General features: G+C 49.8%; 8 protein-coding genes across 8 annotated transcripts; 4 read left to right on the forward strand and 4 right to left on the reverse strand.

Annotated features, from left to right (window-relative positions):
• Nucleotides 1-300: 300 nt before the first annotated feature.
• On the reverse strand, nucleotides 301-1885 carry NECHADRAFT_84350 (uncharacterized protein; the record flags this gene model as incomplete). The annotated part of the gene is made up of 5 exons (XM_003043777.1): nucleotides 301-742; nucleotides 794-930; nucleotides 988-1183; nucleotides 1246-1589; nucleotides 1643-1885. 5 exons carry the CDS (start codon nucleotides 1883-1885, stop codon nucleotides 301-303), a joined length of 1362 nt encoding a protein of 453 aa, XP_003043823.1.
• Nucleotides 1886-3197: 1312 nt separating this feature from the next.
• On the forward strand, nucleotides 3198-7407 carry NECHADRAFT_48346 (uncharacterized protein; the record flags this gene model as incomplete). Its single annotated transcript, XM_003043651.1, has 9 exons — nucleotides 3198-3289; nucleotides 3355-3970; nucleotides 4021-4302; nucleotides 4359-4982; nucleotides 5036-5156; nucleotides 5304-6120; nucleotides 6171-6286; nucleotides 6497-7182; nucleotides 7267-7407. Coding segments are annotated over 9 exons (3495 nt in total), but the record flags the coding sequence as incomplete, so codon positions are not given.
• Nucleotides 7408-10099: 2692 nt separating this feature from the next.
• Nucleotides 10100-12718, reverse strand: NECHADRAFT_63237 (uncharacterized protein). The gene is made up of 5 exons (XM_003043778.1): nucleotides 11639-12718; nucleotides 11552-11584; nucleotides 11073-11425; nucleotides 10736-11016; nucleotides 10100-10682 (listed from the first exon to the last, which is right to left on the reverse strand). The coding sequence occupies exons 1-5, from the start codon at nucleotides 12264-12266 to the stop codon at nucleotides 10208-10210; spliced, it is 1770 nt and encodes a 589-aa protein (XP_003043824.1). The 5' UTR covers nucleotides 12267-12718; the 3' UTR covers nucleotides 10100-10207.
• Nucleotides 12719-13287: 569 nt separating this feature from the next.
• NECHADRAFT_3047 (uncharacterized protein) lies at nucleotides 13288-15155 on the forward strand (the record flags this gene model as incomplete). Its single annotated transcript, XM_003043652.1, has 7 exons — nucleotides 13288-13504; nucleotides 13558-13649; nucleotides 13769-13983; nucleotides 14043-14426; nucleotides 14481-14892; nucleotides 14951-14986; nucleotides 15036-15155. Coding segments are annotated over 7 exons (1476 nt in total), but the record flags the coding sequence as incomplete, so codon positions are not given.
• A 1457-nt stretch (nucleotides 15156-16612) lies between these two features.
• On the forward strand, nucleotides 16613-18313 carry NECHADRAFT_48336 (uncharacterized protein; the record flags this gene model as incomplete). The annotated part of the gene is made up of 3 exons (XM_003043653.1): nucleotides 16613-16741; nucleotides 16943-17858; nucleotides 17922-18313. The coding sequence occupies 3 exons, from the start codon at nucleotides 16613-16615 to the stop codon at nucleotides 18311-18313; spliced, it is 1437 nt and encodes a 478-aa protein (XP_003043699.1).
• A 360-nt stretch (nucleotides 18314-18673) lies between these two features.
• Nucleotides 18674-20136, reverse strand: NECHADRAFT_71506 (uncharacterized protein; the record flags this gene model as incomplete). Its single annotated transcript, XM_003043779.1, has 9 exons — nucleotides 20054-20136; nucleotides 19965-20002; nucleotides 19861-19914; nucleotides 19790-19796; nucleotides 19690-19734; nucleotides 19473-19630; nucleotides 19362-19418; nucleotides 18955-19309; nucleotides 18674-18910 (listed from the first exon to the last, which is right to left on the reverse strand). Exons 1-9 carry the CDS (start codon nucleotides 20129-20131, stop codon nucleotides 18674-18676), a joined length of 1029 nt encoding a protein of 342 aa, XP_003043825.1. The 5' UTR covers nucleotides 20132-20136.
• Nucleotides 20137-22402: 2266 nt separating this feature from the next.
• Nucleotides 22403-23635, forward strand: NECHADRAFT_47960 (uncharacterized protein; the record flags this gene model as incomplete). Its single annotated transcript, XM_003043654.1, has 1 exon — nucleotides 22403-23635. The coding sequence occupies one exon, from the start codon at nucleotides 22403-22405 to the stop codon at nucleotides 23633-23635; it is 1233 nt and encodes a 410-aa protein (XP_003043700.1).
• A 453-nt stretch (nucleotides 23636-24088) lies between these two features.
• Nucleotides 24089-26104, reverse strand: NECHADRAFT_48291 (uncharacterized protein; the record flags this gene model as incomplete). The annotated part of the gene is made up of 3 exons (XM_003043780.1): nucleotides 24089-25110; nucleotides 25157-25415; nucleotides 25463-26104. 3 exons carry the CDS (start codon nucleotides 26102-26104, stop codon nucleotides 24089-24091), a joined length of 1923 nt encoding a protein of 640 aa, XP_003043826.1.
• Nucleotides 26105-26118: the final 14 nt, after the last annotated feature.

Below are 26118 nucleotides of genomic sequence, written 5' to 3' on the forward strand. Positions count from 1 at the left end.
GATCCTACTCTTTGAGAAGTGCGGCCCGAAAACTAACCTATCTAGCTCACCTAGGGTTATCAAGGAGAATAAGCGAAATTTGACTATCCATGTTGGCCCTTCGAACTTCTCTATGGTCTCTAGTTGTTGCTTTCTCTCTGTTCTCATTTTATGAAAATCATGGCATCACTTGATACTTCAACAGTCAAACCAAGAAAATTAGTAGGTATCAGTACAAGATAGTGTTGAAACTCTCCCATAGAACACTATCATCCACCTCCCTGCACGACCGGCTATCTGGGGTGTCTAGCGCACCCCTTCCTAATAGTTTGTAGGGCTGCTCGTTCTACCCGTCGTCTGCGAACTCTTTCCCGCGACAACTTGATAAGATGTTGAAGTCGATGCCGTCGAAGGAAGACATTTTGAGGGAAATGTTGGGCTTGGAAGTGGCTCACCGACTGCTTCTGGTTCACAGTAGGGCTCAAGAATCTCCCGACACTCCTCATCTAGTTCCTCTACGGCGAAAGCCTTCTCGTAGGCCCCATCATCAAACGGGCACCACTTAACATACTTATCATAGTTGGTCATCGCTGCAGGGTTGCCTGTGATCGTAACGGTTGGGATTCTGAAGGAATCCGTGTCTGTTCTGTTGGGCGCGTCCCTTCCAATCGTTGATGCCGGCTCCCACACGCCTGGCGGCACGGTTTTGGAGGTCGCCCATGTGACTCGAGGAGGGCCTTTGTAGCTGCCTTCACCAGGAGGGCTGAAGTTTCGAGGTTAGTATTTCATCAGATGTAGCTAGGCAGATGCTTACCCAACACAGATGGTTCTGCCCCTTAGTGATGCAAAATTATTGCATGAAGAGTGAATAATGGGATTCCAGGAGAGAAATTCTGTCAATGAGAAGTTGTATTCACGAATGAAGTCCTTGCAAGTTTCGTTCGACTGAACCTGGGAGATGATTAGTTTCAAGTCTCTTGAACCAGCATCGTCATTGTGCAGACAAACCTGACGCAAATCGCAACTCAATCCGATGCAGACCTGGTCGCCTTGTTTCATAGACTGGCACTTTGTATCAATGCCATTCTCGGTCTGGAAACGGTCTATTGCGATCCCAAAGGCGTTCGCAATCGAGTCGCAGTCGTCGCCAGGCTTGACAGTGTGGGTAGTGCCGCGGCATTCCCTCACCGGCTCTGTCGTCGACCTGGAAACTTTGCATTAATTTCAGATTCCATACCAGTCACTCACCGAGCGAGGAAAACTTACACGGGATCAGGAATTGTTTCTGTTGCTGTTGAATGCGGATACCTGGTTGCATCCGCCGAGCAAGAAGTCAGAAGTTTCGAGAATCCGACATCTTCAATGACTTCGGGGGCGTAATCGTTACCGACAAAGGAGGCTAGGTACTTGAGTGTACAATCACTACACCTTTCCACTGTTCGATTGGCAATCTTGGGAATGCAAAATTCCCCGCCCTCCTTGTCTGTGATACAGGAGGCTTGATGGGCCCAGTACAATGGCTTCGCGATATCGTTTCCAGACCTTGAGATGTTGAACCCCCAGTCATGGTGCTTGGAGCCGCAGTTTTTGTCGACATTTTCGACCCAGGCCTACTAATGTTCAGTATACATGGGACAGGCGACTCGTAGAAGAGTGCACCAACCTTCATGGAAGTGGCGCAAGTCGAATTGCAGTAATGAGTCAAAAGAGTCTCTGTGAGAGATCCGAGGGTCTCAAGCTCAGCTGGACGGACCAGTCGAGGCCCGCACTCAAGCTCAGAACTCAAAGCAGCTCGACATCTTGCAGGTACTGTCGTGGCAATACTTCCAGGAGTCTTCCAGAGTTTGAGAGATGAGGCCGGCAACGTGAAGGCGGACCAGGCCAGAAGCGTGAACAGAGGTACCATGACGGAAGAAGCATACAATGAGGTTGTTGAGAATCAAGATTTTCGATCATGGGATAGATGAGCGCGCTCGAAGGTCTTCAACGGGAAAACTCCAAGCATCATGACCCAACTCCTTGTCTAAAAGGTTGCTAACCAACTGGTGGATAGTTTCGTCTCACTTTGAGATGCGCACAAATTAGACAGGCTAGCTTTTGCAAGGCATAGTTTCAAAAGGTTTCCAATGCACAGACCTTGGACGTGCATTGCATCTCGCTTCGCCGAGATGATCTGATGTTGAGATGTTGAGTCAAAGAATGCAACAGACTAACACGGTTGACCGACATAGTAATGTTAGATTGCTGGAAGCTGAAACAAGGCGAGTATGCATTCACACTGTGCCTTCCCTGCACCTGGATTGATTATCCTTCCGAGCAGGCCGAGATGTTAAACTCCACAGGTTAACCATCTACCTGAGACAGCACAGCCTGATTAGACCATTCCGTCACCTGCCACGAGATTCTTACTTTGAAAAGAGCTTGTAAATGTCACGCTCTTGTCTCATGTCCTAAGAACGACTTTCTCTAGAGCCAACAGAAGACAAATTTAGGGCTCAAGAATGAGCGCTTGAGGATCATGTGCCAAGCCAACCGGCGCTCCGCAATGGATCATTGCTCAGGCATGCATACCTTGCCAGTGGATCAAGCCTGCGCTCAAGTAAATTGACTCGTGGTTTTCGGAGCCGTGTGTTGGTTGTCACCTCGCTCGATCGGGAGCTTTGTGAAAGCAAGACCAGACTCCATTTACGATATATACTCATCAACCATGGTCGTTAGGCTACATCTCTATCTTCAATTCGTATCGATTTCATGTGCATCGTCATGAAGCCAACAAGTTCTAGCCCGCTGGATCGGGCTTTGTCTGCCAAGCTGAAAGAACTCTTTTTCGTCTTTTTTCTCCTCTTTGTGTTCACTTCGTTTGCTTCTGCCCAACAAGATTACACCTGCAGCAAATCCAAGGCATGCGAGTCTGGCTGTTGCAGCAAGAATGGTAAGAAAGCCCTCTCACCAGCTCCATTTGACTATCTGCTAACGATGAATTCCTATGCTCAAAGGCAAGTGTGGATTTGGTCCCGAATTCTGTGGTAAAGGGTGAGTACTCCAATCTTGTGCTTGCGAGAAGCGGTTGACTGATCTTTGATGAATAAAGATGTCAAGGCAGTTGCAACGTAAAAGCAGAGTGTGGCAAGTATGCTCGGAAGGAGAATTTTAACTGCCCTCTGAATGTCTGTTGCAGGTGAGTTGGTAGGATCTCGACAAAGAAGAGCCAGGAGCTGATGAACCCTTACAGCGAGTTTGGCTATTGCGGAACCATAGACGAGTTCTGTAACTCTAAATGCCAGAACAAGGGCGGTTGCAAGCCTGTCAAGTGAGTCAAAACGTGAACAAGCATTCCCGAGATAGGAAGCGTTGGGCTAATACAAATTTATCTAGGCGGCCTAGTTGTAAATCTACCTCGGACGCGATGGAATCCGAAGTAAGAATTGCATACTATGGTGCTTGGGGCGCTTCGAGAGAATGCAACCGCATTCAACCCGAGAATATCCCTGCTGGCGTTCTCACTCACATTAACGTTGCCTTTGAGTATGTCTCGGAAGACTTCGAAATCACCGACGAGAACAAGGGCGTGGTGGCCCGAACTGCACGGCTTAAGCGGACATACGACGGACTCCGGGTCAACATAGCTATCGGGGGCTGGGTTTTCAACGATCCGCCGACCCGGTATCGATTCTCTGACATGGCATCAACTGTCCCCAATCGAGAAAGGTTCATCAGCTCTCTCATCAAGTACATCCAAAAATACGGCCTCGATGGGGTGGATCTCGACTGGGAATATCCTGTGGCGGATGACAGAGGCGGCGCCAAGGAAGATTATGACAACTTTGTTCTTCTCTGTTCTGAGATCCGCGAGGCGTTCGACTCGGTTGACCCTGGATGGCAGCTCACTCTTACTCTCCCATCTAGCTACTGGTACCTTAGAGGATTCGACATCAAGCGGCTCGAAAAATACGTTGACTGGTTTAATGTCATGACATATGACATCCATGGCGTTGAGTTTCTCTTTCCCCTATCACTTGGGCACAACTGACCGCAAAATAGGTCTGGGATAAGAAGATCAAGGCGACTGGGCCTTATCTCAAAGGGCACACCAATCTCACAGAGATTGAGGACGGCCTAGATCTGCTCTGGCGCAACGGAGTCTCGTCCGACAAAGTCGTTATGGGTTACGGGTTCTACGGGCGAGGCTTCACCATGAAAGACCCCTCATGCAACAAACCCCCGGATTGCTTCTTCTCCGGTCCATCATTCCCAGGGGACTGCACAAATGAGGCAGGTATCCTCTCATATGCTGGCAAGTTTATTCTTCAATCTGAAACAAAGGTTTTATTGCTGACTCTTACCCCCCTTTGTCAGAGATCAAAGGGCACAAGGAGCAGTTGGGCACCGGCCGTCCCCTTTACGACCAAGAGTCCACCGTAAAATGGATGATTTACGGATCCAACGAGTGGATATCTTTCGATGACGCTGAAACCTTCAAGGCCAAGAAGTTGTACCAATCATCCCGTTGCCTCAAAGGGTTCATGATTTGGTCGCTGGATTTGGACACGCCCGAATTCGACGCCATGCACGACCTCTTCGGCGACAAAAACATGGCCAATGCGTTGGGAGATACTTCTCTCAAGTCCCATGAGAAGGGTAAGCTTGTTGAGGACTTGTCTGCCTATACTGGGCAGAACTGCTACATCCCGAAAAAGTGTGCTCGTGGCGGCAACGAGAAGAACTCACAAGCAGAGTGCGGTTCCGGATACAAATCTGTGGAACTTGCCCACGCGCCGTGGCAAATCCAACAAGAGCTAGCACTGGAGAAATGCAAAGAGGGCCAGTACCATCACATCTGCTGTCCTACAAAACATGCGCCTTCCAACTGCGAATGGGTCGGTGCCCCAAAGAAGAGCGAGTTTGGCTGCGATCGAGGATGCGGTGACAGCCAATTTGAGCTCACTACAGACAGTTACACAGACCACAAAGGTGAGGGTAACTGTTACTCTGGTAGAAGAAGTGTGAGTTCTCCTACTAAAAAGAATCCTGGCATATGACTAACGAGTACTCCTAGCTTTGCTGCGATAGCACCAAGATTGTGAACGAGTGCTGGTGGTCCGACTGTGGCCCTTCCAAGGACAACTGTGGGAAGGATGCTGAGGTCGTCGCATGGCGAGGGGACAAAGACAACGGAAGTATGTTGCGTCTTTTCCCAAGTAACGAAGGTCACGGCTAACAGTTTCTAACCATAGGCATGTGTGACCTGGAAAACGGTGACCTCCGGTCATACTGCTGCCCCAAGGAAGGTTAGTTTCCAATCACCACCTTGGAGGGAAGCCAAGCGGGACATTCACTGACCTCATCTATAGATCCGCTCGAGAACTGTGCATGGTCAAACGACGCGACCAAGGTCAAGGATGCATCATCCGACAAACAGTGGCAAGACATGTACACCTGTGCCAAGAAACAGTGCGGCTCAGAGCAGCTCGCTGTTACCCGTGCACTCGTCCCTCACGTATCCATCCAGTGGCAAAAGAAGGATGCTGTCAACTGCGCCGACTACCCCAACTATCCGGGAGTTTCCCCAGAGTATCCACTATGCTGCGATCCGCCCTCCAAGTTCGACAACAGTTGGCCTGTCGAGCCCAAGTACCTCTGGAGCAACCGTGCCGACGATGACGAGGCTGATGTCACCTGGCAATGGGCCAACAACTTTGGCAACAACAACCATGACATCACTCCTGATGACCTGGACGACAATCCGGGCTCTGATCCTTATGGATTTGTCATGCTGGATGGCCCGCTAGGGTCTATCAACAATGCTTTCGGTGATGATTTCACCGTTGTGGAGCGTGAGGAGCCTCGACGGTTGAAGAAGAGAGCCCTTGTCACAACGAACCGCACCGTTCTGTCGAATGTGTTTGAGCACTCCGACGAGACGATCCGGGTCTACTGCAATCATCCCGCGGACTCGCACCAATGCCGTCGCACCTTCTATAAAGGCGCCAAGGATACCATCATCCGTCTTCCGTCGCACGTTGGCGAGGGTCCATGGGCTCGCATTGTCTCCATGGAACCAGAGGATGAGCAGGATGACCTTCCACTCTGGATTCTTCACAAGAGAAGAGCTACGGAAAACCGAAACGGTATGTCAACTAAGTATTATATAGCCTTTCTATCAGCTAACTAGGATAAACAGGGATCTACAGGGTTAGAATCGATTACAACTTCCATCTCATTGAGCGTGACGACGACCCTGTGAATATCCGCATCGACTACACCAATCTCATGGAGTATTGGGACAACGTTACAGACGAGCCTGCCAGTAAGGAAGACAGCCCAACAGACAAGGAAAAGGTCGCAGACGACCCAGTCGACAAGGAGAAACGTGCAAACCGGGATTTAGTACCGCACAGGTCTTACGACGAATGGAGACACCGCCTTGACAAGGCCAGGGCCGCCAACAAGAACAAGAGGCGGTCTTTCAAGCAACACAACTCCAGAGTGACTCTCTCTCCAGACTGTCCGAACGAAGACATCGCCACTCATGGATCTGAAATTGAACGGCGTTGGTTTGGCCCCTTTGAGGAGTGGCTGAAGAAGCTCAACGATGTCAAGAAAGGTGAGTCGGGCGTGCTGCCAATGGGGCTGACCAAGTACTTCACTCTGTACAGCGGGAGACTCCATTGTGAGAACAATGCCGGGGTGACTGTCGAAGCCGGCCTGGATGTTACGGCTGACATTGGCATCGAAATGAACACGAGATACGCCTACTACTTCTCTGGAACCGTGGTGCCACCCAAGATCATCGACACTTACGCCTTTGTTGGCGCACAGCCTGAAGTCACTGCAGGAATCGAAATCGAAGGCGACGCTTCCCTGGCATACAAAACAAAGCGCAAAAAGCTCATCGACACGCTCACTTACCCCGGGCTGGCCATCAAGGGGATTGCCGCCGTCGGTCCCTCATTTGATCTTTGGGGTCAACTCAACGGAAAAGTGACAGTCCGGGGCCAAATGCGCGTCGGGGCGACATATGCCCTGGCGCCTATCGAGATGTACATGCCCAACAACGACAACACGAGACAGAGGGCCAGCAAGGAGCTTGAGGAGAGCCTTGTCAACAAGACAGAAGGCCTAGAGCCTGATTTTCAAGCCAACGTCGAGGCCGATGTAGAGTTTGACATTCTCGTGACCCCTGAGGTCAACATGGGAATCAAGGTCGGCGGAGGTTTCGCTTCTTTTCAGGCAAGTTCTTTTTTTCTTTGATGGGTATATGGAGACTAAATCTAACATGGCACATAGAAAACTCTGGTTGATGCTCACGTGTCTGCATTCGTCAACACAACCCTGCGATTTTACGCCAATGCCATAGCATCAACGATGTTGGGCGAGAGAATCTCTTGGTCATACCAATACGGCGTCAAGTTCTTGTATCGCGTTGGATTCGCGGCGATGGCTGACATCATCCTCTATGGCGACTGGAGAACCAAGAACTACTTCCCCTTCCCCTTGCAAGAAATCGATCTTTACGGTCCCAAGACGGTCAAGTCGGTTAATGATGACAAGAAGCGATCGCTGCCCTTGTTCGCCCAGCAACACGAGCCTCTTCCAAATCCCATCTTTCAGGTCCCCAACGAGACATCCTCGCGCCTCAGCTTCCTCCAACTTACCGGACTCCTACTCGGCAGCACGGGGAATGTGTCCTCGAATACTCAGAGACGTTCCGAGACGAAAGATACCGAATTTGAGTTCGGTGACTTCAGGTGCACACCGGAAAAGGGGCCCCGATGTAAGCCAAGGAGTGTCGATTTCGATAAGAGGGGGCTGGAGAGTCCGACCGCCCGCGAACTGCAAGTGAGGCAAGATGGAGATGGCAATGGGTCAGATGAGGATGGGAAGCCAGCGGGAGCGAAGCCGTACCTGGCGCCCCAATGTGAGGATGTCATGCCAACACTCTACTGTAAGTCTGTGTTCAGAGCTGGCTAGCCTATCACCAACGGTAGATACGATGCTGACCAAGACAGACAACTGCAAAACCTTCTTTGCCGACTACGCTCTCACGATCGATACATCACAAGGTGGAACCGGCGACACTGTCACAATGCCCGGCATCTGCACATCGATGAACATGTTCACTCAAACCTGGACGGGGACAACCTTTAGAAGAAAGGCCCTTTGGTCGCCATGCACCGCCACAAGTTGCAAGCTGACTTGGGATTCTGATAATCAGGATGAGCGCCGGAAGAGTGCATGCCCTCATATCCAAATCCCTGGTATGGGGGGGAAGCGCGGATACTGCTACAGGGAGGACCAAAGAACGATGAGCGAACTATTTGCTGACCCTTCCGCATTTAACCTTCCAAAGAATGGATTGCTCAATTGTGATGAATTCCCATTTGCCTCAACTGAGCAGGGTGGTCATATCGCATACGGATTGCGGGAAGATTCCAACATGTTTGGTACAACCAGGACTTGCATTCCAACTTGGCAAAACGATCTGCAAGGGCTATGCCATAGTAAGTTCCCCTTCACGCTTCGGGTCTTTGAGTTGGTTACTCACGTTGTTTATTTCAGAATTGTTGAATAACATCGAGACTAATGTCAACTACTACGACGATCCGTAAGTTTCTTTCTCCTACTGCCACTTGTCCTTCGATCGATAGATATGCTAATTGCCTCATTTCTACCCCAGAGAAAACGTAGATGTCGACAAGGGCAGGGCCGATTGGTTCCCATGGGGACCAGACGACGATCAAACTTGGCTGACGGAAAACGGACTTGGCGGCAGGCAACGTGTCAAAATCTATGACAGGAACCAGCCTTATTCTTTTGGCATTGATAAAGATGACGTGAGTCCAGAATGATACACAGTGTTGTCTATTGCTGATCGGTTGCTACAGTATGAAGCCAACCCGAAAACTAGCTGGTATCACAAGCGCAACTTCGAACTACAGCTCGGGGGCTTTGACGAAGATCACTTGCAAGGGCCCGACACACAGAATCCTTCTGACAGCGAGTTCGAATTCCCTGGCACCACGGCAGTGAGGGGCAAGTTCAGCGTAGGGACTCGTCCCCTAGAGGGTGCCGTGAATGTCATCTGCGCCGTCAATCTTCACAACCAAGAGCACTTTCGGGTCACTCCAACCAAGACCAAGAACAAGCAATGGCCGAACGCCTATTGTTCGGATCCTCTACGCCCGAAAACTGGAAAGGCAAAGCCTGGGAAGATCGACAAGACTGGAGGAACGAGGGAACAGTGGAATGGATTGATTGATCAATTGAACTTTTTCTCGTAAGTCGACATTTTCTCAATTCTAACTCTCCTAAGTTTTTTTCTTCTTCTTCTTCATTTCCCCTTTTTCTTGGATACTCCCCTTTACCTCGAGCGAATACCAGACTAACCGCATCAACTCCAGATGCCATGTTAGTTTTACAGACAAAGATCCGAAACCCCCCGTGGGAGGCAATCCACAAGATTCATCGAGCTCAAAGCGTGCTTCAAAGCCTATCGGCTACGTTGGGGGCGTGCCCTATTACTGTAAGCTTTGTGACTTATTGTTTTTGATTCCTGAGTTCCTAATTAACAACTCCCTGCAGCTGTTGAGCGAGTTGAAGGTGGTATGGAAGGAGTCATTGACAGTGTACATTGAGGGCGACGTTGGATATATTGTAACATACATTTTTTTAGGCTTTCCCTTTCTGTAGACCGACCACCTTTCAGATCTCATGTCAATGCCTTGAACTAGGTAGAATGTTTCTTTTCTGTACTTGAATCTAGCTGCGACGGTAGACACGAATAAAAATCGATGTCTTGTATAAAAGGATGATCTCTAACAAAAGGCGTGTCTCTCAATGACTTATACCAGTCCAAACTAACTAGAAGTTGTCAAGAGAACGTCAGGTTCATTACTCAGGCTTCCTCCCATAAACCACGTAGATCGACGCATAAAGATGAACCGGCGGATCTTTTAGCTCCTTCCTGACCTTGGCCTGTTGACTAAGAGAGTAATATTAGACTAGTGAAAGCCGAAACAAGGCGGATATGCATTAGAACTATATCTTCTGTGCAATTACTGTCTTTTCTAGTGACAGTAAATGGACTTTGAGAAACACGACGCGTATATAGACGATCTAGCAACATGCAAAAACTAGTTTCTATATAATTAAACAAACTACCAACACCACTGTGCATCATAAAGATCAAGATAAGATCAGTCTTAAATGCCTAAGCTATCTTACTTTACTATAGTCGCGGACCGGCAGTCCAAGGGGCCGGTGCCACGGCGAACTTCTTCGGATCATAGTTCTTGGGCCAGATACCATTCTTCCCCGGGGCGATAATGCCCTTTGGATCCAGAGCATCCTTGATGAGGGTATTCAAGTGCATTTGTGCGTTGTTGTTGAAGCTGTATGTTCCCGCAATCTGATCCATCAGGGCCAAGTGTGTGCGGTACTCTCCCCAACCCTTCCTCGCTGCGTCATCTATAAGCGTGCTGATAAGCTGGTGTGCGCGGCGACATGAATCCTCATCAGCCCTATCAAAAACAAGGCAAACAATATGATGCATTTCACGCATGCCAACAACGAAGGTACCAATGAAATCGAAATTGGCTTCCTCACAACGGCTCCGAGTCAGCTGGTACTGCGCCATGGCATCGTCACCGGTGACTTTGGCAATAGGTGAGAAGAAGAGATGTGCGCCGTTAGGTAGCCAGTTCCTTATCATTTCGTTAGCTACGACAAATATTGCTCTGGAGTTAAGAAGACTTACACCCATTCTAGCTCTGTGTAGGTCGGGATACCTTGAAGCGTAAGATGCCTGGTTTGTAGGACGACATTATCAGGCATATCCTCTGGGAAGTAAAACTTGACACCAGGGATAGCTGCTGAGAAGGCATTCTTGACAACATCCCACATAACCTTCCTAACTGGCTCGGGGCCATAAAGCGCCCCATAGAAGTTCCAGCGCCCTAGGTTTAATTTCTTTGCAATTTCATTCAGCTCCAAGTCATTGAGAGGCTTCTTTGAAGATGTGTATGATGCGCGGTTACCCTGATGATATTTGTAAGCAACACATGACAAAGATAATAGGAGTTTGCTTTCCTTACCATGACAGCTGCGTCGAGTAGAATGTGTCTGACTGTTGGGACGTTCTGAAGGACCATGGAAGTCCGAAGTGGCCTAATGATCTCGATGGCTTGGTGCAGATCCTTATCCTCAGGAATGGTTATTAGGTAGGATTGATAGCCGCCGGGGTTAACCATAAGCCAAATGCCCATCTTCACTACAATTCCGAGTGAAGATTGACTAAAAATCCCGTCGTTGTATGGACCGAATCCATAGTTGAAAAGCTGCCAAGCTGAATTGGGCTCTTGTTCGTGCGGTGGAGCGTCAGGGTCTGCGTCAGGGTTTGGGAGTGCACCCATTCCCGTGCGAACCAGAGTTCCATCTGGGAGGATAACTAGCAAGTGAATTAGCTATGAAGATCTTTAAAGTCTGGCCGTGTCTCTCTGTGTGTTTTGATCAAGTGTCTGACAAGTACGCCATTGAAAAGGTAGAATGAAGTATGGTTAGTGTTAATGCTTACCTTCCATGCCGCAATGCATCATAAAGTGGTCCCCTGACTCTTTATTAGCTTGTCATTGTAACCGGTCAAGAGAGGCAGTCTTCATACCGTATGGTGTATAGCCTACGCCTCTTTCGATTGTATTTCCCAGAACAGAGCCTCCTCCAAGGTCTGGCACATCAATCCAGAGCTTATCACGGAGATTGTGATCGACCAGGTACTGATGAAGATCCGCAAATGTCACCCCGGGTTCGACTAATGCGTATGCTCCCTCAACATCAACCTTCAAAACCTTATTCATATGTTTTCCAAGGTCGATGGTAACAGATCCGGGGACTCGAGGCGCTGCTCCCCCATACCCGATATTCCGGCCAATAGATAACGGCCAAAGGGGAATCTCGAACTTGTTGCATAGCCTAACAATGGCTTGCACTTCGGCAACATTGCGCGGGGTAATAAGTGCCGAGGATATGAAATACTCTGGACCAGTGAGGTGGAACATATCATGGACCTTGCTCTGGTCAAGGTAGTCCTGTTTGTTGCATTGCTCGCTGCTGCTGACGATGGTCACGTTCTCGGATCCGCTGATCTCCTTGACCTCAACAATGAACTCCTGGAAGGTAGTGCTGGATGTTCCTGGAGGTAGGACCAAAGGGTTGACGGTAGCTTGGTCCGTCTGCCCATGCTGCGCGGTCGCAGGGGCCTGTTCCGAGTTGGATTTTGGACGGCTGGACATGTTTGGTAGAAAAGATTGATGGAATTTGTGAGCCAAGGACCAAGCTGAAGTAGTTGTAAAAGAAATATGGTAAAATATTGGAAGTCTGTGATCATCCGCCTCGAGATATATCTATACAAGGTGGATGGGAGAGGGGTGAGTTATCATGTCCTGTAGATTCTCGACTCACTCCGGCGCGGTCTTGGGGTGGCAAAAGCCGTCATGAGTGGCATTTTTCCGCCTCTGCATCTAGCAACCCGACACGGCCACGAAATCTGATTCCCCTTCCCCGCAGAGGGGGTGGGAAAATGCCGTGCTGTGGCCAGCGTCTTGTGGAGGTGGGAAATTATCCGACAGATGACGAACACCGCCTGGGAAGCATGGGTCCAGCTCAGTCCCAGGGCCACTCCAGCCGGGCGTGATGGAGGAACTGGCCCTTTCACAATAGACCAACTGCGAGAGACGAAACAGCCTTCCTACCTGACCTGTGCCACTAGGCTAACAAACGAGTAGGTAGGTAGGTAGGGTCATTTCCCATAGATGCCGAGCCGCGATCCGAACGCTCGGGAATTTCACCACCCCCGCACTCATCCCCGCATTCGCCCATGTGCCGTGTCTGTGCGTTTCTTTTGTCCCAGGATTAGATGAGTGTTGAATATGGGGAAGACGCATGATCGAAAACCTTGGTCAATAACGATCTCTGGGCAATGTCGATCAGTACCAAGCGTAAAGGATACCCTCATAGCAGAACATTAGGTGCTGTGGTCAAGTGACGATGTCCTTGTGAGTAACTTTGAGCGGACATGTGTGTGGTAATTGTCTAGAGTCGGGAAATTCAAAGACCATGTTGAATATCCCGATAACTTTCACTGTTCAGCCTGGTCAACCCAGTTGTACAACCACTGGATTTGGATTGCATATGTGACCACGCCTTATTTAAGTCCAAGTGTCTGCCTTGAGAAATACTTGACAAATCTCCAGAACGAACACCAAGCCTCGACTTATAATGATATTGCCAATCTCTGCCGAAACGCTTAAAGGCGTGTCCTTTTCATTTCCTCCTTTGCTCACATGCGCTTGTCTTTTCCTCGGGCTATTTATACTGTATTGGTGTTTCTGGATCGCTTACACCAGACATCTCCATCCCCTCGCTAAATATCCTGGACCCTTCTTGGCTTCAGTGTCGCGATCATGGCTTGTCATGCAAGTTGCCGGAGCCAGCGCCGACAAGACCCAAAGGAAGCTTCACAGTAGGCTAGGTAAGTCTCAAGGCTCAGTACATACATGGCAACGCTAAATGGATTTCGGATAGGGCCCATCGTGCGGATTGCTCCCGATGAAGTTGCGATTTCGGACCCAGATGCGATCAGATCAATTTACAGCATTAATTCTGGCTTCACCAAGGTAATAATCGACAGTTTCCTTTGCATCTCCTGGACCTGCTAACTTCCCAAGACTGATTTCTATCTTCCGTGGCGGCCGTTATGGGGTACGTTTGCAACTATCTGGAAACTCTGAACAAGCACTCATTCGACATAGCCAAGTACCCTGACCACTTCACATCTTTGGATGAACGACTCCATGCAAGCCGCAGAAGGATCGTCAATAGCTTGTATTCCATGACAAACATCGTACGAGCCGAGAGCGGCATCGATCTGTGCACAGACTTGTTGATGTCAAGAATGCGGGAGTATGCCGACACTGGGGAAGTTGTCGACATTTCGAGCTGGGTTCAGATGTATTTCCCCCTATGGCCTTTATGAGTGGGTAGCAAGTTACTGACAGGACCGCGGACAGGTATGCTTTTGACGTGATAGGCCAGCTGTTCTTCAGCCGTATGTTCGGCTTCTTGAAGGAAGGTGGTGACCATCGAGGTTATATCAGATCACTGGACACTTTATTGCCGATTTTGGCAGTGGCTTCGGCCATGCCAACTTACATTCGCACTCTATTCTCGTTGGCAGGGACAATGTTTGGAAGTGTACGGGGTGCTTTAACTGCCATCAACGAGATTGAACGAGCAGCCGAATCATGCATCGCCGAGCGACAGGAAATTCTCAACAATGGCGAAACTGTTGAGAGAAAGGATATCCTCTCAGCTCTCTTCGAAATAATTCAAGAAAAGGGCGACAAGGTCAACTTTGGATTGACAGAAGCAAAAGTTGAAGTCTACGTTGCTTTGTTTGTGCCCAGTACCCTGTTACGTCGCTTCACAAGCAGCTAACGGGAAAATAGGTTTGCAGGGTCAGATACCACCGCAGCGGCGATTTCGTCCATCCTCTACCATCTTGTCAAGAGCCCACAGGCTTATCAGAAGTTGACAGAGGAAATTCGCCAAGGTGCTGCGTCTGGGGAGCTAAGCGTCCCGCATGTGCGACACAGCGAAGCCGTGAAGCTCCCGTACCTGGAGGCATGCTGCAAAGAAGGCATGAGGATGCATCCTAGTGTTGGGTTGACCTTACCGCGCAACGTGCCCAAAGGTGGAGGCATGGTTTGTGGCGAATGGTTTCCTGAAGGAACAAGAGTTGGAGTGAACGCAGCCGTCGTTCATCGCGACAAGACGATTTTTGGGGACGACGCGAATGAATTCAGGCCTGAAAGATGGTTTCGGGATGACGCGAAGAATATGGACCGGTATATGTTTCAGGTATGATAAAACCTAGGTCCAGGTGCTTTTTGTCCACGTCCACTAACACCATTTGCAGTTCGGAGGCGGGTCGAGAACCTGTATCGGGAAGAACGTAAGTACCTTTGTATTAAAGAGTATGGTCAAAATTAACTAGTTGTTAGATATCCTTGTGTGAGATGTATAAGATGATTGCTCAGCTCCTGCTTTCTTTTGATTTAGAGGATGCTTGTACAGAGTGGAAGACGAGTAACTACTGGTTTAACAAGCCTAGTAATGTGAATATCAGAGTCAGGCATAGATCTAGGTTTATTAATTAGATGGAATACGTTTAATAGGCTCTCAGGATATGAGTATACGTATTTATCTTGGGACTAATAGCTGCTGTAACGTTGCAATATAGGCTTGTCCTTTAACCCATATTTATGTATTCCTCCTTCCTTTTCATCCTGAGGCTATTCCCACTTTCCCTTCCGGGCTGCGCCGTGGCCTTCCAAACCGGGTCTAGTCTACCCTACGTGCCCCGGCGTTCTTCCGGTCGGTGACCAAACGCACGTGATCACCCTTGGAGCTATTGTACAGGACCCAATCCGAGAAAAAGATTTCACTAGATCGCGGGGGTGGTGAATTTGCCGCTTTGGGGCCGAATGCCTAGACGCTATGACGAAGATGGATGTGCCAGCCCCTTGAAATCCACCTTTCTTTCGCCAAACGTTCTCTCTTCTCTCCCAAGTCATTATTATTCGCCTTGAGTTCTCGCTCTGTTTCCTCGTTGCTCAGGTACGAGATCGCTCAAGAAGTGATGCCCTTCCAGTGCCATTCTTGCCATGCCAAGCTCCTTAAGATGGGTAAGCGGCCCTTCGCGCATCGCTCAACGGGTTCTTGACGCTGCCGTGAGAACTTTGCAGTGCACCATCCTCATGCACCAGGCCATGCTAACCTTGCGGCATTTCTAAGATCATTTGAAACGTCATCAACTTTCTCGTGGGTCTTTCCTTGTCATCATTCGCCCCCGTGACCGCGTAACCGTGTTGACATCTCGCAACGCAAGACGGTAATACGCGTGCATACACTTGTCAATTCTGCTCCCTTGGCTTTAATCGCAGGTCGGCTATAACCCTTCTTACTGTCCTTACTTGCTCTTTCTAATCTATTGCACGCTAGGGATGCGCTACTTCGACATTGGAGAACCTGTGAAGAACGTCTCAAGGCGGGCCAGCCTCTACCAGTTCTACCGCGACAGAAACGTGGCCGCAAGCAGAACGCATGCACAAGATGCGCGCGGCTAAAGAAGAAATGTAGCCGCTCACTTCCATGCGAGGCTTGCTTTAATCAAGGTCTATGTTGCACTTACAGAACATCTTCGCCATCGCGGTCAACAACCACCATCGACAAAGAGCACCCGACGCCGCCCTCACTACCACAGATGGACACAGAGCTGGCTCAACTTCTGGGCGGCCAGCCACTGGAAATACTTGTACCCGACCTGGAGCTCTTCTGTCCAACATCAACTGAACAAGAAGTCCCTAGCCTACCATCATCTCGTCTGACTCACCTACTGTCTCCGACCCACGCTGCATCGAGTCTTTTTGAAACCAAGGAGTCTGCCTCGGCTTTCTCCGCTCACGGTAGATTCTCAGATATATTACGCGACTGCCCATCAGCGACCGAGTTTGACTGGCAGCCCCCAAACATAAACCCCATGTCGTTGTCATTAATTCCAAAGTCAACACCCCGGCCCATGAACCTTCGATTCCTTACCAAGTTTACAGCAACCCATGGCCTTGCAAACTCGTTCGAGTGCGGCAGCATTTTGGCAAGACGGAAGATCATGTCCACCTTGGGGCAAAATGGCAAGGCCCTCTCGACAGTGAATATTCTTGCAGAAAGCCCAGCAGCACGCCTTTGGCCGGGATCGGACCGAGTGCCTGGATGGCACCACCCTTTGCTCGACACGAGATTATATCACGACTGGAGCTCCCCCGATTTTCCCTGCCAGTCCGGACACCTAGACAACGCAGGATTGATAGAAAGTCACCAAAGAGTTTACTCTCACCCTTTGAAATCCAAGTCTCACGAGATTATCCAAGGAATCCGAGGCGTAGTCTGCCACAACATGCGATGCCAAGGCAGAACAATCAACTGGTCCCCATCAACGGAGCGTTCATGTATTCGATTCTTCTCACCTCTGAATCTCGATAGATTCATGGAAGCCTTCTGGTATTTTTGGTACCCAAACTGGCCAGTATTCCACAAGGCGACTTTTATTGCAGCCCAAAAGCCTGCTCAGCTGATCGCTGCCCTGTCATTAATCGGGGCATGTCTGAGCCCGGAGAAGACCGACCGGGATCAAGCCATGCTGTGGGTCGAGGCGGTAGGAGACTGGATTCATCACGATGCAGACTTCTCTGAAGATGCTGTCCCACAAACAGATGATGAAGCCCAGCTGTTGCAGCTTGAATTACGACTCGATATGGTACGTGCAGCCTATGCCATCATTCTCATCATGACCTGGGAAGGGAGTGAAAAGCAGATGGCGGTGGCACGTAGGACCCGGTTCTCGCAAGTTGTTGGCGTTGCCCGCAGCCTTTTCTTTTTCCCCGTCACTCAGAAAAAGGTCTATGGTGGCCCAGATCCGAGCAATCACTTTAGAAGATGGATGCTCTTCGCGTTGAGAGAAGAGTGCATTCGCACACTCATCTATGTTTTCCTCCTCGACTGTGCTTTCGTCATGTTCCACAACTCTGCTCCGCGCATGGTAGTGAGTGAACTCCAGTTTAGTCTAGCCATGCCTGAAGCATGCTTCGACGCTCCGACCCCCGAGACGTGGTTGAGTCGTCTTGACGAATGCTCTGAATACCAGCATGCCGATCACGAAACGACGTTATCTGATGCGATTCGAGGAATATTAAAAAGCGAACTCGAGCCACAGGACTGGAGAATACTTGAAAACATGAGTTTATTGAACCTCTTTGCCATAACCAGTGGTAAGCCCTTGCGACAGTCTAAAAACAATTGAGTGCAAGGTCAGAGTGCTTACTGAAATACAGCATTTCACAACCTCATTTTTCATCACCACCACGGAGCAGATGATGGATCAACATCCTTGCCAATTACCCGAGGGCTGAGGAACTGGATGCGGGCCTGGGCTGCTCGAGACCTGGTTCTGCTCGAAGACCAGTCATCCCACCCTGAACCTTCCGAGGGCGGAGTTAATATAGGCTTTTATCGTTATACGAGAGAATACTGGTGCCTGGCTGTCATCCTGCACAATCAGTCTGACTATGCTCGCAGTCTTGGTGTTGATACCAGTCTCGGAGCGAACAACTTGCCGACGTCGCGAGGTGGGCTTGTAAATTTTGACAACTCGGATATGGGCCAGGTGCACGAGTTGATCATTCGATTTCAAGATATGGATATCAGAGGGGTGCTAGAACAATGACCTATGACATGGAATTGATTAAATACCGTAACCAGGATCTAAGGGCACCTAGACGTACCGCTTAGTTTCAATTTCGTCATGTATACTTGGAAAACTTCATTCGCAGTTGCCAATATCAGCTCCTATTTTACTTACAACCCGTACTCTCAAAGGCTACTTGGCTGAGAGGATCGTGGACCAGAGGGCTGACATGATGCCAAATAACAAACACGGATAGGGGTATAGGTGGTGGAAACGGATAAAGGCTGATATCGGATATGTAAGGGCAACCCTCGGCGGGGGGGGGGATAAGAACTTCCCTATCACCCATCTCACTCCAAACTACCTACACTAGAGATAACTAAGGGAGCGTGGAACTCATCACTCGGGCTTCCTTCCATAAACCACGTAGATCGGCGCATAAAGATGAATCGATGGATCCTTGAGTTCCTTCCTGACCTTGGCCACGTACACCTGGACCTCTTCTTCCTTCCAACCGAGGACAGTCCCGTAGATTCGAGGAGTGTATGACTCGACGGCTTGAATCTGCTGGATGATCTGATATTTCCCAACCTCCTTGAGTTTCGGATCCTTGGGCCAGGCACCAATAGGAATCTTCTACGTCAGTAACGCCTAGACAGGTAGGTCAGAGTGTAACATACCTTGAAAATCTCCTGCTTTACATCCACAAACCCTGCCTTCACCAGCTTATCCTTCCAGCCGATAGCACCCTCGAGAGGCTTTCCAAACTTGGCGGACCCGTCAATCAGAGTCTTGAGCCAACTTTGGGCGTTCTCAGCCTTTTCTGCAGTGCCATCGTCAGAGAGCCAGCGCGGGTACGCGGCCTGGAACTCGATGTAGCCACCTGGTTTCAGGTGTTGGAATGCACGCCGGAACAGTGCATCTTCGTCGCTAATACAGCCTTCCAGTTCACGGGAGTGGATAAAGTCAAAGGGCTTGGAATAAAGCCACTCTGCTTCAAAGTCATCCACCTCAAAGGCGCAGTTTGGAGGAGTCCTAGATCATTCGAGTCAGTAAACGCAAACATGCAAAAACACCAGTGGCCTACCATTTTGGCTGGATGGGACTGAGGTCAGTTCCAATTACCTCTGCGGAGGGATATTCGCTAGTATCAGTATAAGCAAAATGATGATATCAACCCTGGTGAGAGGAGACAAACTCGGCAAAGTCCATCGCCCAGATTCCAGTGCCGGTGCCGAGATCAAGGACACGCTGGGGATTATCGGAGATAGGTGCCCTGAATAGCTCACCGCCGAGTAAGAGTCGAGAAATATGATGTGCTAGATCCATGCGGTCTTGCTCTGTGTCGTCGTTTGGCTAGTCTTTGTTAGCTGGCCTTCTTTTCATTCCCGGTATGTGAGTCTCTGGATACATACCAGGAGATAGGTTCCCGCACGGAATGCATGGTAGCGACGTCCATTCTAGGAGGATATTGTAAGCTGCTATGAAAACATTGGTAGGCATACTGATGCTCACTTCATATCTATATCAACAGAGCAGGTGCTAGTTAGACGAGCTTCAGGTTAATAACTGAACGGGGCACGTACTTGTAGTTAATGATGCTTGAGGCTAGCGATGTCTGATAGCTAGCCGAATTTTCCCTATCATCATGATCAATGGCCGTCTCTCGAGGTCGCAGCAGAAGACTTACGAGGCAGCATACGCCGAATCATTGTCTTGACGAGCATCCTACAAGACACGGTGAGCCACAAGATAAAGCCGGAACGCGTTAGAACTCACATCCGCCTCTAGGGGGTTCTCCGCCAGGGCCTCCTGGAGCGGGGGCGGTGTAGCTTCCTGTCTCTCCTCGGTGGACATTTTCGGGACGAACTCTCGGGGCAAAGTTAACGATGGAGTGACAGTGGGATCGTGATGGATTTAACAGTGGTGGAAGTCTGTGGGACACTTCACCACCAATAACCAATTATATCACGATAGAAAGTACAATATATTGCTCCATATCTCGCAGCTGCGATGAGTATCTGTTAGCAAACTGGACAAGGTTGACGTTGAAATGCAGGGTTCCCCTCCCGCTTTTCTCCTTCCAGGACCGTGCCGTGTTGATCCCGGTTCAATGGCATGACAGACGGGGAAACTATGCCTAATCTAGGACGGGCCGCTGTTAGAGCAAATTAAAGATAAGAGTTGGACCCGGCCCCACGATCCGTGGCGTATCTTCAAGGGCTCGCGCCGGGCGTCGGGCCAGTCCCCCTTGAACCTCGCGTAACCAACAAACAGCGCATGTATTGCGCCATTTATGTGTACATTGATTAAGAATCTCGTTGTACATCAGTGTATAGCCCTGTAGGCTCTCGCCATTCATCCGAGCAGAGACCTACAATTCCTTGAGAGATTACAGTTGACTCATCAGGTTCAGCAAGACTGAGACCACTCAAAGGTGGCCAAGAGACCATGCATTACCCTGCGCGTCAGCCTAACAAACAGGATCCATTCACACATTATCCAGTTTTTAGTTTGCCGATTGGGCTGCCGTAGAAGTATCGCACGTCTAGATAGAGGATAGAGGGCGACTGTTGAAAATGCTTGGCGTTTATTAACTCAAAAACACCAAGTCTACCTCGCTTCTAGTCCTTCACCTAATCAGCCCCGGATATGAAAAATAATTCAACCTCATAGCATACCCAAAGGGTAGATCAAGGCAACCTAGTCAGATAGATACAGTTTTACACAATCAAGCCATGATGCCCAATGCCTTTCAACGCAAGAATCAATATCAAATATCACTTTCAAAAAAAAAAAAAAAAAAAAAACCCTGCTATCATGCATGCCACTTTTTGTCTTCCGAGCCCTGAAATGCTGCTTGAAGACCTGCGATTCTGTCAACAAGAGGATATGGAGTCTACCTATCTTGGACATCGCCTATGAGTTCTCTCCTGTAAATTGATCTCTCGTTATCAAAACAACCACTTTGGACATTTGACCAGAGACCATGGTGCTCGTATTAGGCATGATTGGGCGTTCAGATGGCTTGAGCGTCTTGATACCGTCAATACGTAACCATACACCAAGGCGGTGGCTGAGTAAACTTGATCCTCTACGGAACTTCTCTAGCAATGCTGGAGTGGCGCCTTATTCAGATGCAGCACTCCATTCCAAGTCAGTCCCCAAGACGCCGCCCCCGTTTCAATGATGAGTATAGGCATAAGAAGGAGACTGAAAGTATACCCACCAAGCGCCATCTGCGCCATTACTACCCACAACCAAGACACCTCTGGATGACGCTAATCAAGACAAAACGGACAGTGCTAAACGAAGATTGCCCAAGTTCAAGGTCATCAAATAAGCTATCGATCGGAGAGGTGGAAATATTGACAAAGGGGAGTTATCCTCTTAGTTTCAATGAGGCAGCCCCCATTTCGACCAATATGCAGCCCGCCCTCGAAGGCTATGCTCTCTTTACGGAGATGGCCGCCACGGGATCATGGAAGAGTCGCGTCTATAGGATCGGCCGAGAACTGACCGACCCTGCAAATATTGTACAGCTTCCCAAGATTGAAGCACCCGCAGACCGCGAGGATATGGGTTAATTACTAAATCGTCGAATGCTGCCGCCTGGATAAAGGCTGGAGGCACACATGATGAGCAGACGCTGTTGATAGGCCAACCAGAGAGTTGGGTCTATTCTGCATCTAGCAAGAAAGAGAAGATGAAAATAGCAGTGACAGAGTGAATCATGTTGCGCGTCCACAATATCACCGAGTGCATCATCGACTCCAAGATTCGAAGACATATTTCAAGAGTAGCTGTCATGAGAGCGCCTCAGGAGAAGCTCCCAATGTCAAGGTTCATGCACGTAGGCATCGAGGGCATGATAGATCAAGCCCAAGGCTGAATATACGCCGAGGAGAGGCCATCAAGTCGAACCATGGTTCTAACCAACCATGGCATCAGCCTAACTCGAAAACTTGGATATATCAATTGCCTGTTCCCGACTGGTATGATGTCCCAGAGCAAGAGTGCCAGTCATTCCACAGTCCATCGCTGAAAGAGAAGTAAAAGCACGGATCTTTACTTGGATCTATTCCTGTTCTTGCTAACCATTTCTAGGTCGTCACTTTACCTCTCATCATGGCACCTTTGTTGGTGACTTTCCTCTCGGCATGTCTGGCCTTCGGGGCTGTTGTCTCTGGGTGTCCTTTTCGAGCATCTCAGGATCAGCAGTTCTCGGTCGAGCAGATCAAGAACCCCGGTTACGTTGCCAACTGTCCCAAGGCTCTTGCCAGGGCATACCTCAAATACGGAGCCGCTCTGCCTGAAGGTCTCGCCGAGGTCATGCGCAACACCAAATCCCACAAGGCCAAGCGAGCCGGTACTGGAACTGGAACTGTTGTGACCACCCCCGAGGACGGAGACGTTGAGTGGTTGACGCCCATCCAGATTGGTACTCCAGGCCAAGTGCTCAATCTGGACTTGGACACGGGCTCTTCGGATCTCTGGGTCTTTACCAATAGCACCCAGGGAGCCAGTCAGCGTACCAGTTACAACCCTGGTAAGAGCAGCACTTCCAGGAAGCTCAACGGCTATACATTCAGCATCCAGTACGGGGACGGCAGTTCGTCTACTGGGGATGTTTATCTCGACAAGGTCTCTGCTGGACGTTTGAGCGTCAACAACCAGGCTGTCGAGACTGCCAGCAGGGTCGACAGCAGCTTCAACTCGGAGCCAAACCTCGACGGCCTCATGGGTCTGGGCTTCAGCTCTCTCAACACTGTCAGGCCTAAGCAGCAAAAGACATTTTTCGACAACGCTATCCCGCAGCTTCGCTCCCCCGTCTTCACCGCAAATCTCAAGCGCCAAAGGCCTGGAACCTACAACTTTGGTTACATCGACAACTCCACCTACACTGGAAACATTGGATACGTGCCTGTTGATTCCTCTCGTGGATGGTGGCAGTTCACATCCAACGGATACGCCGTTGGCAACGACAAGATTGGCCGCACGTCGATCAATGGCATTGCTGATACTGGCACTACGCTTCTCCTTCTTCCCAACACTGTCAACCAAGCGTACTATGCCAAGGTCAGCGGTTCCAGATTCGATTCAAGGATGAACGCCTACACCTTCAGATGCAGTACCAGCCTGCCCACCTTCAGCTTTGCTGTTGGCGGTGTGACAATCACCATTCCCGGCACGTACCTCAACTTTGGCGCCGCCACGAATGACGGTCAGACTTGTTATGGCAGTCTTCAGCCTAGCGACAGCATCGGCATCAACATCTTTGGTGACATCGCCCTCAAGGCTGCCTTTGTGGTTTTTGATGGAGGCCAAAAGCGCATTGGGTGGGCCAGGAAGCCCCTGTAAGCTCTTCATTCTGGCTGATTGAGATCCTGAGTCTACAGCGGCCCAGGATTGAGATCGATCAACACGTCGCAATCTTGGGGATCTGGCTACTGGCGATGTACTCTTGTTGGTAGGCGTCCACTCGTGTGTTAGCAGAACGGGGTTGGTCAGCAGGTGAACTTGGCCACTGGTTAGGAAAGGCTACAAGAAATAAAACCAGGGTCATGTTTCATCTCGTTTTCGTTGAGGTATGACTCTCACTCTGGGCCATATAGTCATCGAGTGTGCTTCTGGCCACCCTGGCCGTATCGAGAGCCTCCTCCCAAGCTCTGCAGAGTGCACTTTAAATGATGCCCGTGACACGCCAAGATGACTCTCTAAAGGAGCTTAGTTCCACCCATTTTCATTTTGGCTTCTTGAAAAGATATTATGATTTGATGAGCCATATTTGCCGGCTTCATACATGTTTCACGCTTAACCCTCAATATGCTTCACATCCACCCAGTCAACCCCATTTTGACTACCTCCCTTCTTCTCCATCTCCTCCCTCCTCGACAACTCCTCCATTAGCCGCTTCGGCACGTTTTCAATCTTCAAAGGCTTGGACAAGCCGATTTTGGCCATTCCGTTCCAGAATTTCGCATAAGCCCAATAACACAAACTCCAGCTACCCAAGTAAATCATCGGTAGAACAGCGATCGACATGTCACCAAATAGGTTCTTCCTCCTCGAGATGGTCTCCCAGCACTCTCCTGTCAGTACGTCTGCTGCGCCATCCCACTTCCAAGACCCCACGAGCCTAAACTTGGGATTGAGGGAGGCCCCAGCTGCCCATACCCAGGGAAGCCTCCAGCCTCGGGGAGAGCTAAAGGATAGTCGGATGATGTCGGTGAAGCTGGGAGCGATGGACATGTCTTTCGCTAACTGGTACGCGTAAGAGTCATGCTCAATGCCGTATCCAATGCGGGCCGAGGGGGGCACGATGAGCCGATAGTGATATTCATCATCTGTATGTAGGTCTGGAAGCTGGCTGACAAGATTCTGGATGAAAAGCATTGACTGAAGTTCGGCCAGAGGAGGAATTGCACCGAAGTTGGGGCGGATGAAGCCAATGAATCCAACGGTGGGATCGTCCCTTTTCCAGACAGCGCGAACATCGGCATCAGTAGAGCTGGGGTAGGGCTTATCACTGCCCGAATCTGAGTTGAGGAATGGGAATGTCGGCACGTAGCCGGTGGCGTAGATGACTATATCAGGCTTGACGGTAGTCTCCTGGATACGCTCCGACTCTGGTCTGTTTGGAAGAACTGGAAAGTGCGCAACGCCGTCTTCAGAAATATGCGAGGGGAAAGGAGCCACATCAATCGTTCGTGAAGGGCGAGGGAGGTCTCGGGCGATAAAGAAGCGACGGATTCGTGTTGCGAGTGACCATTTCTCAGGTATCCAGGGGTAGTAGATATATGGTGACACGCGAGTCCAAGCTTTGTTAAGAAACACTGTCGAAATCAGCATATTGAACTCGAGCAGCAGTGGTCCACTTACACCTCGAGATATGGAAGCGTTCTCCCCAAACCTGCCCGACGTGCATGTCGATTCCATATTTGGAGCCACCACCAAGCCAAGTTCCGAGAGGCAAGGCGAGCGTGTGATAGTAGTTCCAGACGACCATGCTGTCTCGAACAATGGGGTGTACATACATGGTGTCAAAGAGGGTGATCTGGGCCACATCAACAGGGAGGGTGTCCAGCTCGGGTGGTGCATAACCAAACAACCAAGGGAGGAACTGCTGGTGAGGGTTACGCTGCGACATGTTAGAAACTGCGGTTTCGGCGTATAAAAGCAACGCACCTTGGGGGCCCCGACCCATCCGCTGCGATGGCAGAGCACAACTTGCTTAGTATCTGCGGTAATGGAGACGTAAGACAAATCTGCACCTGTCTCGCCACTTCCCAGAATCATGACTGTCTTGTCTTTTCCAAGCTGAGCCCGGGTCTTGAAATCTGACGAGTGCATTACGGCAGGGACGTTCTCAATGCCGGGGATCGTAGGAACGTTTGGTTTTGAGTGGACACCAGAGCAGATGGCAATGGCATCGCATGGCCACTCGTCGACTTCCCCATTGGGCTTTTGGTACACAACAACATGTCCCTGGTCTTGTCTTCTGATGTTGATAACCTTGGTGTTCAAGTTGATCCAGTCCCAAAGTCCAAAGTGAGTTGCGTATTCTTCCAGGTACTCGACATATCTCTCTGCTGACAGAAAGTCTGCATCGTCTTGCCTTGGTCTAAAATCGGAGAATGAAGTCAAGTATTTGGAAGACACTAACTCCGCATCCTCGTAAACATGGGAGTGAAAAACTCCACCGACCTTGGAGCTCGCCTCGAATAGACGTGGCTCAAAAGGTTTGCATTTTAGGTGTTCGTGGGCGCTGAGGAGGGTCTTGAGTTGGACTAGACCGGACGGCCCACCGCCAATGACAGCCACACGCATTGTTGCGAGGGAAA

Source organism: Fusarium vanettenii (genome assembly GCF_000151355.1).
Source record: "Fusarium vanettenii 77-13-4 chromosome 9 genomic scaffold NECHAsca_27_chr9_1_0, whole genome shotgun sequence".
In the NCBI taxonomy this organism is placed as follows: Eukaryota; Fungi; Ascomycota; class Sordariomycetes; order Hypocreales; family Nectriaceae; genus Fusarium; species Fusarium vanettenii.

Coding starts and splice junctions, on each gene's coding strand:
- NECHADRAFT_63237 (XM_003043778.1), bottom strand. CDS start 12,266: ATGTCCAGCCGTCCAAAATCCAACTCGGAACAGGCCCCTGCGACCGCG. Junction 11,017..11,072: donor TACTCGACGCAGCTGTCATG/GTAAGGAAAGCA, acceptor AAATATCATCAG/GGTAACCGCGCATCATACAC. Junction 10,683..10,735: donor TACACAGAGCTAGAATGGGT/GTAAGTCTTCTT, acceptor CGAAATGATAAG/GAACTGGCTACCTAACGGCG.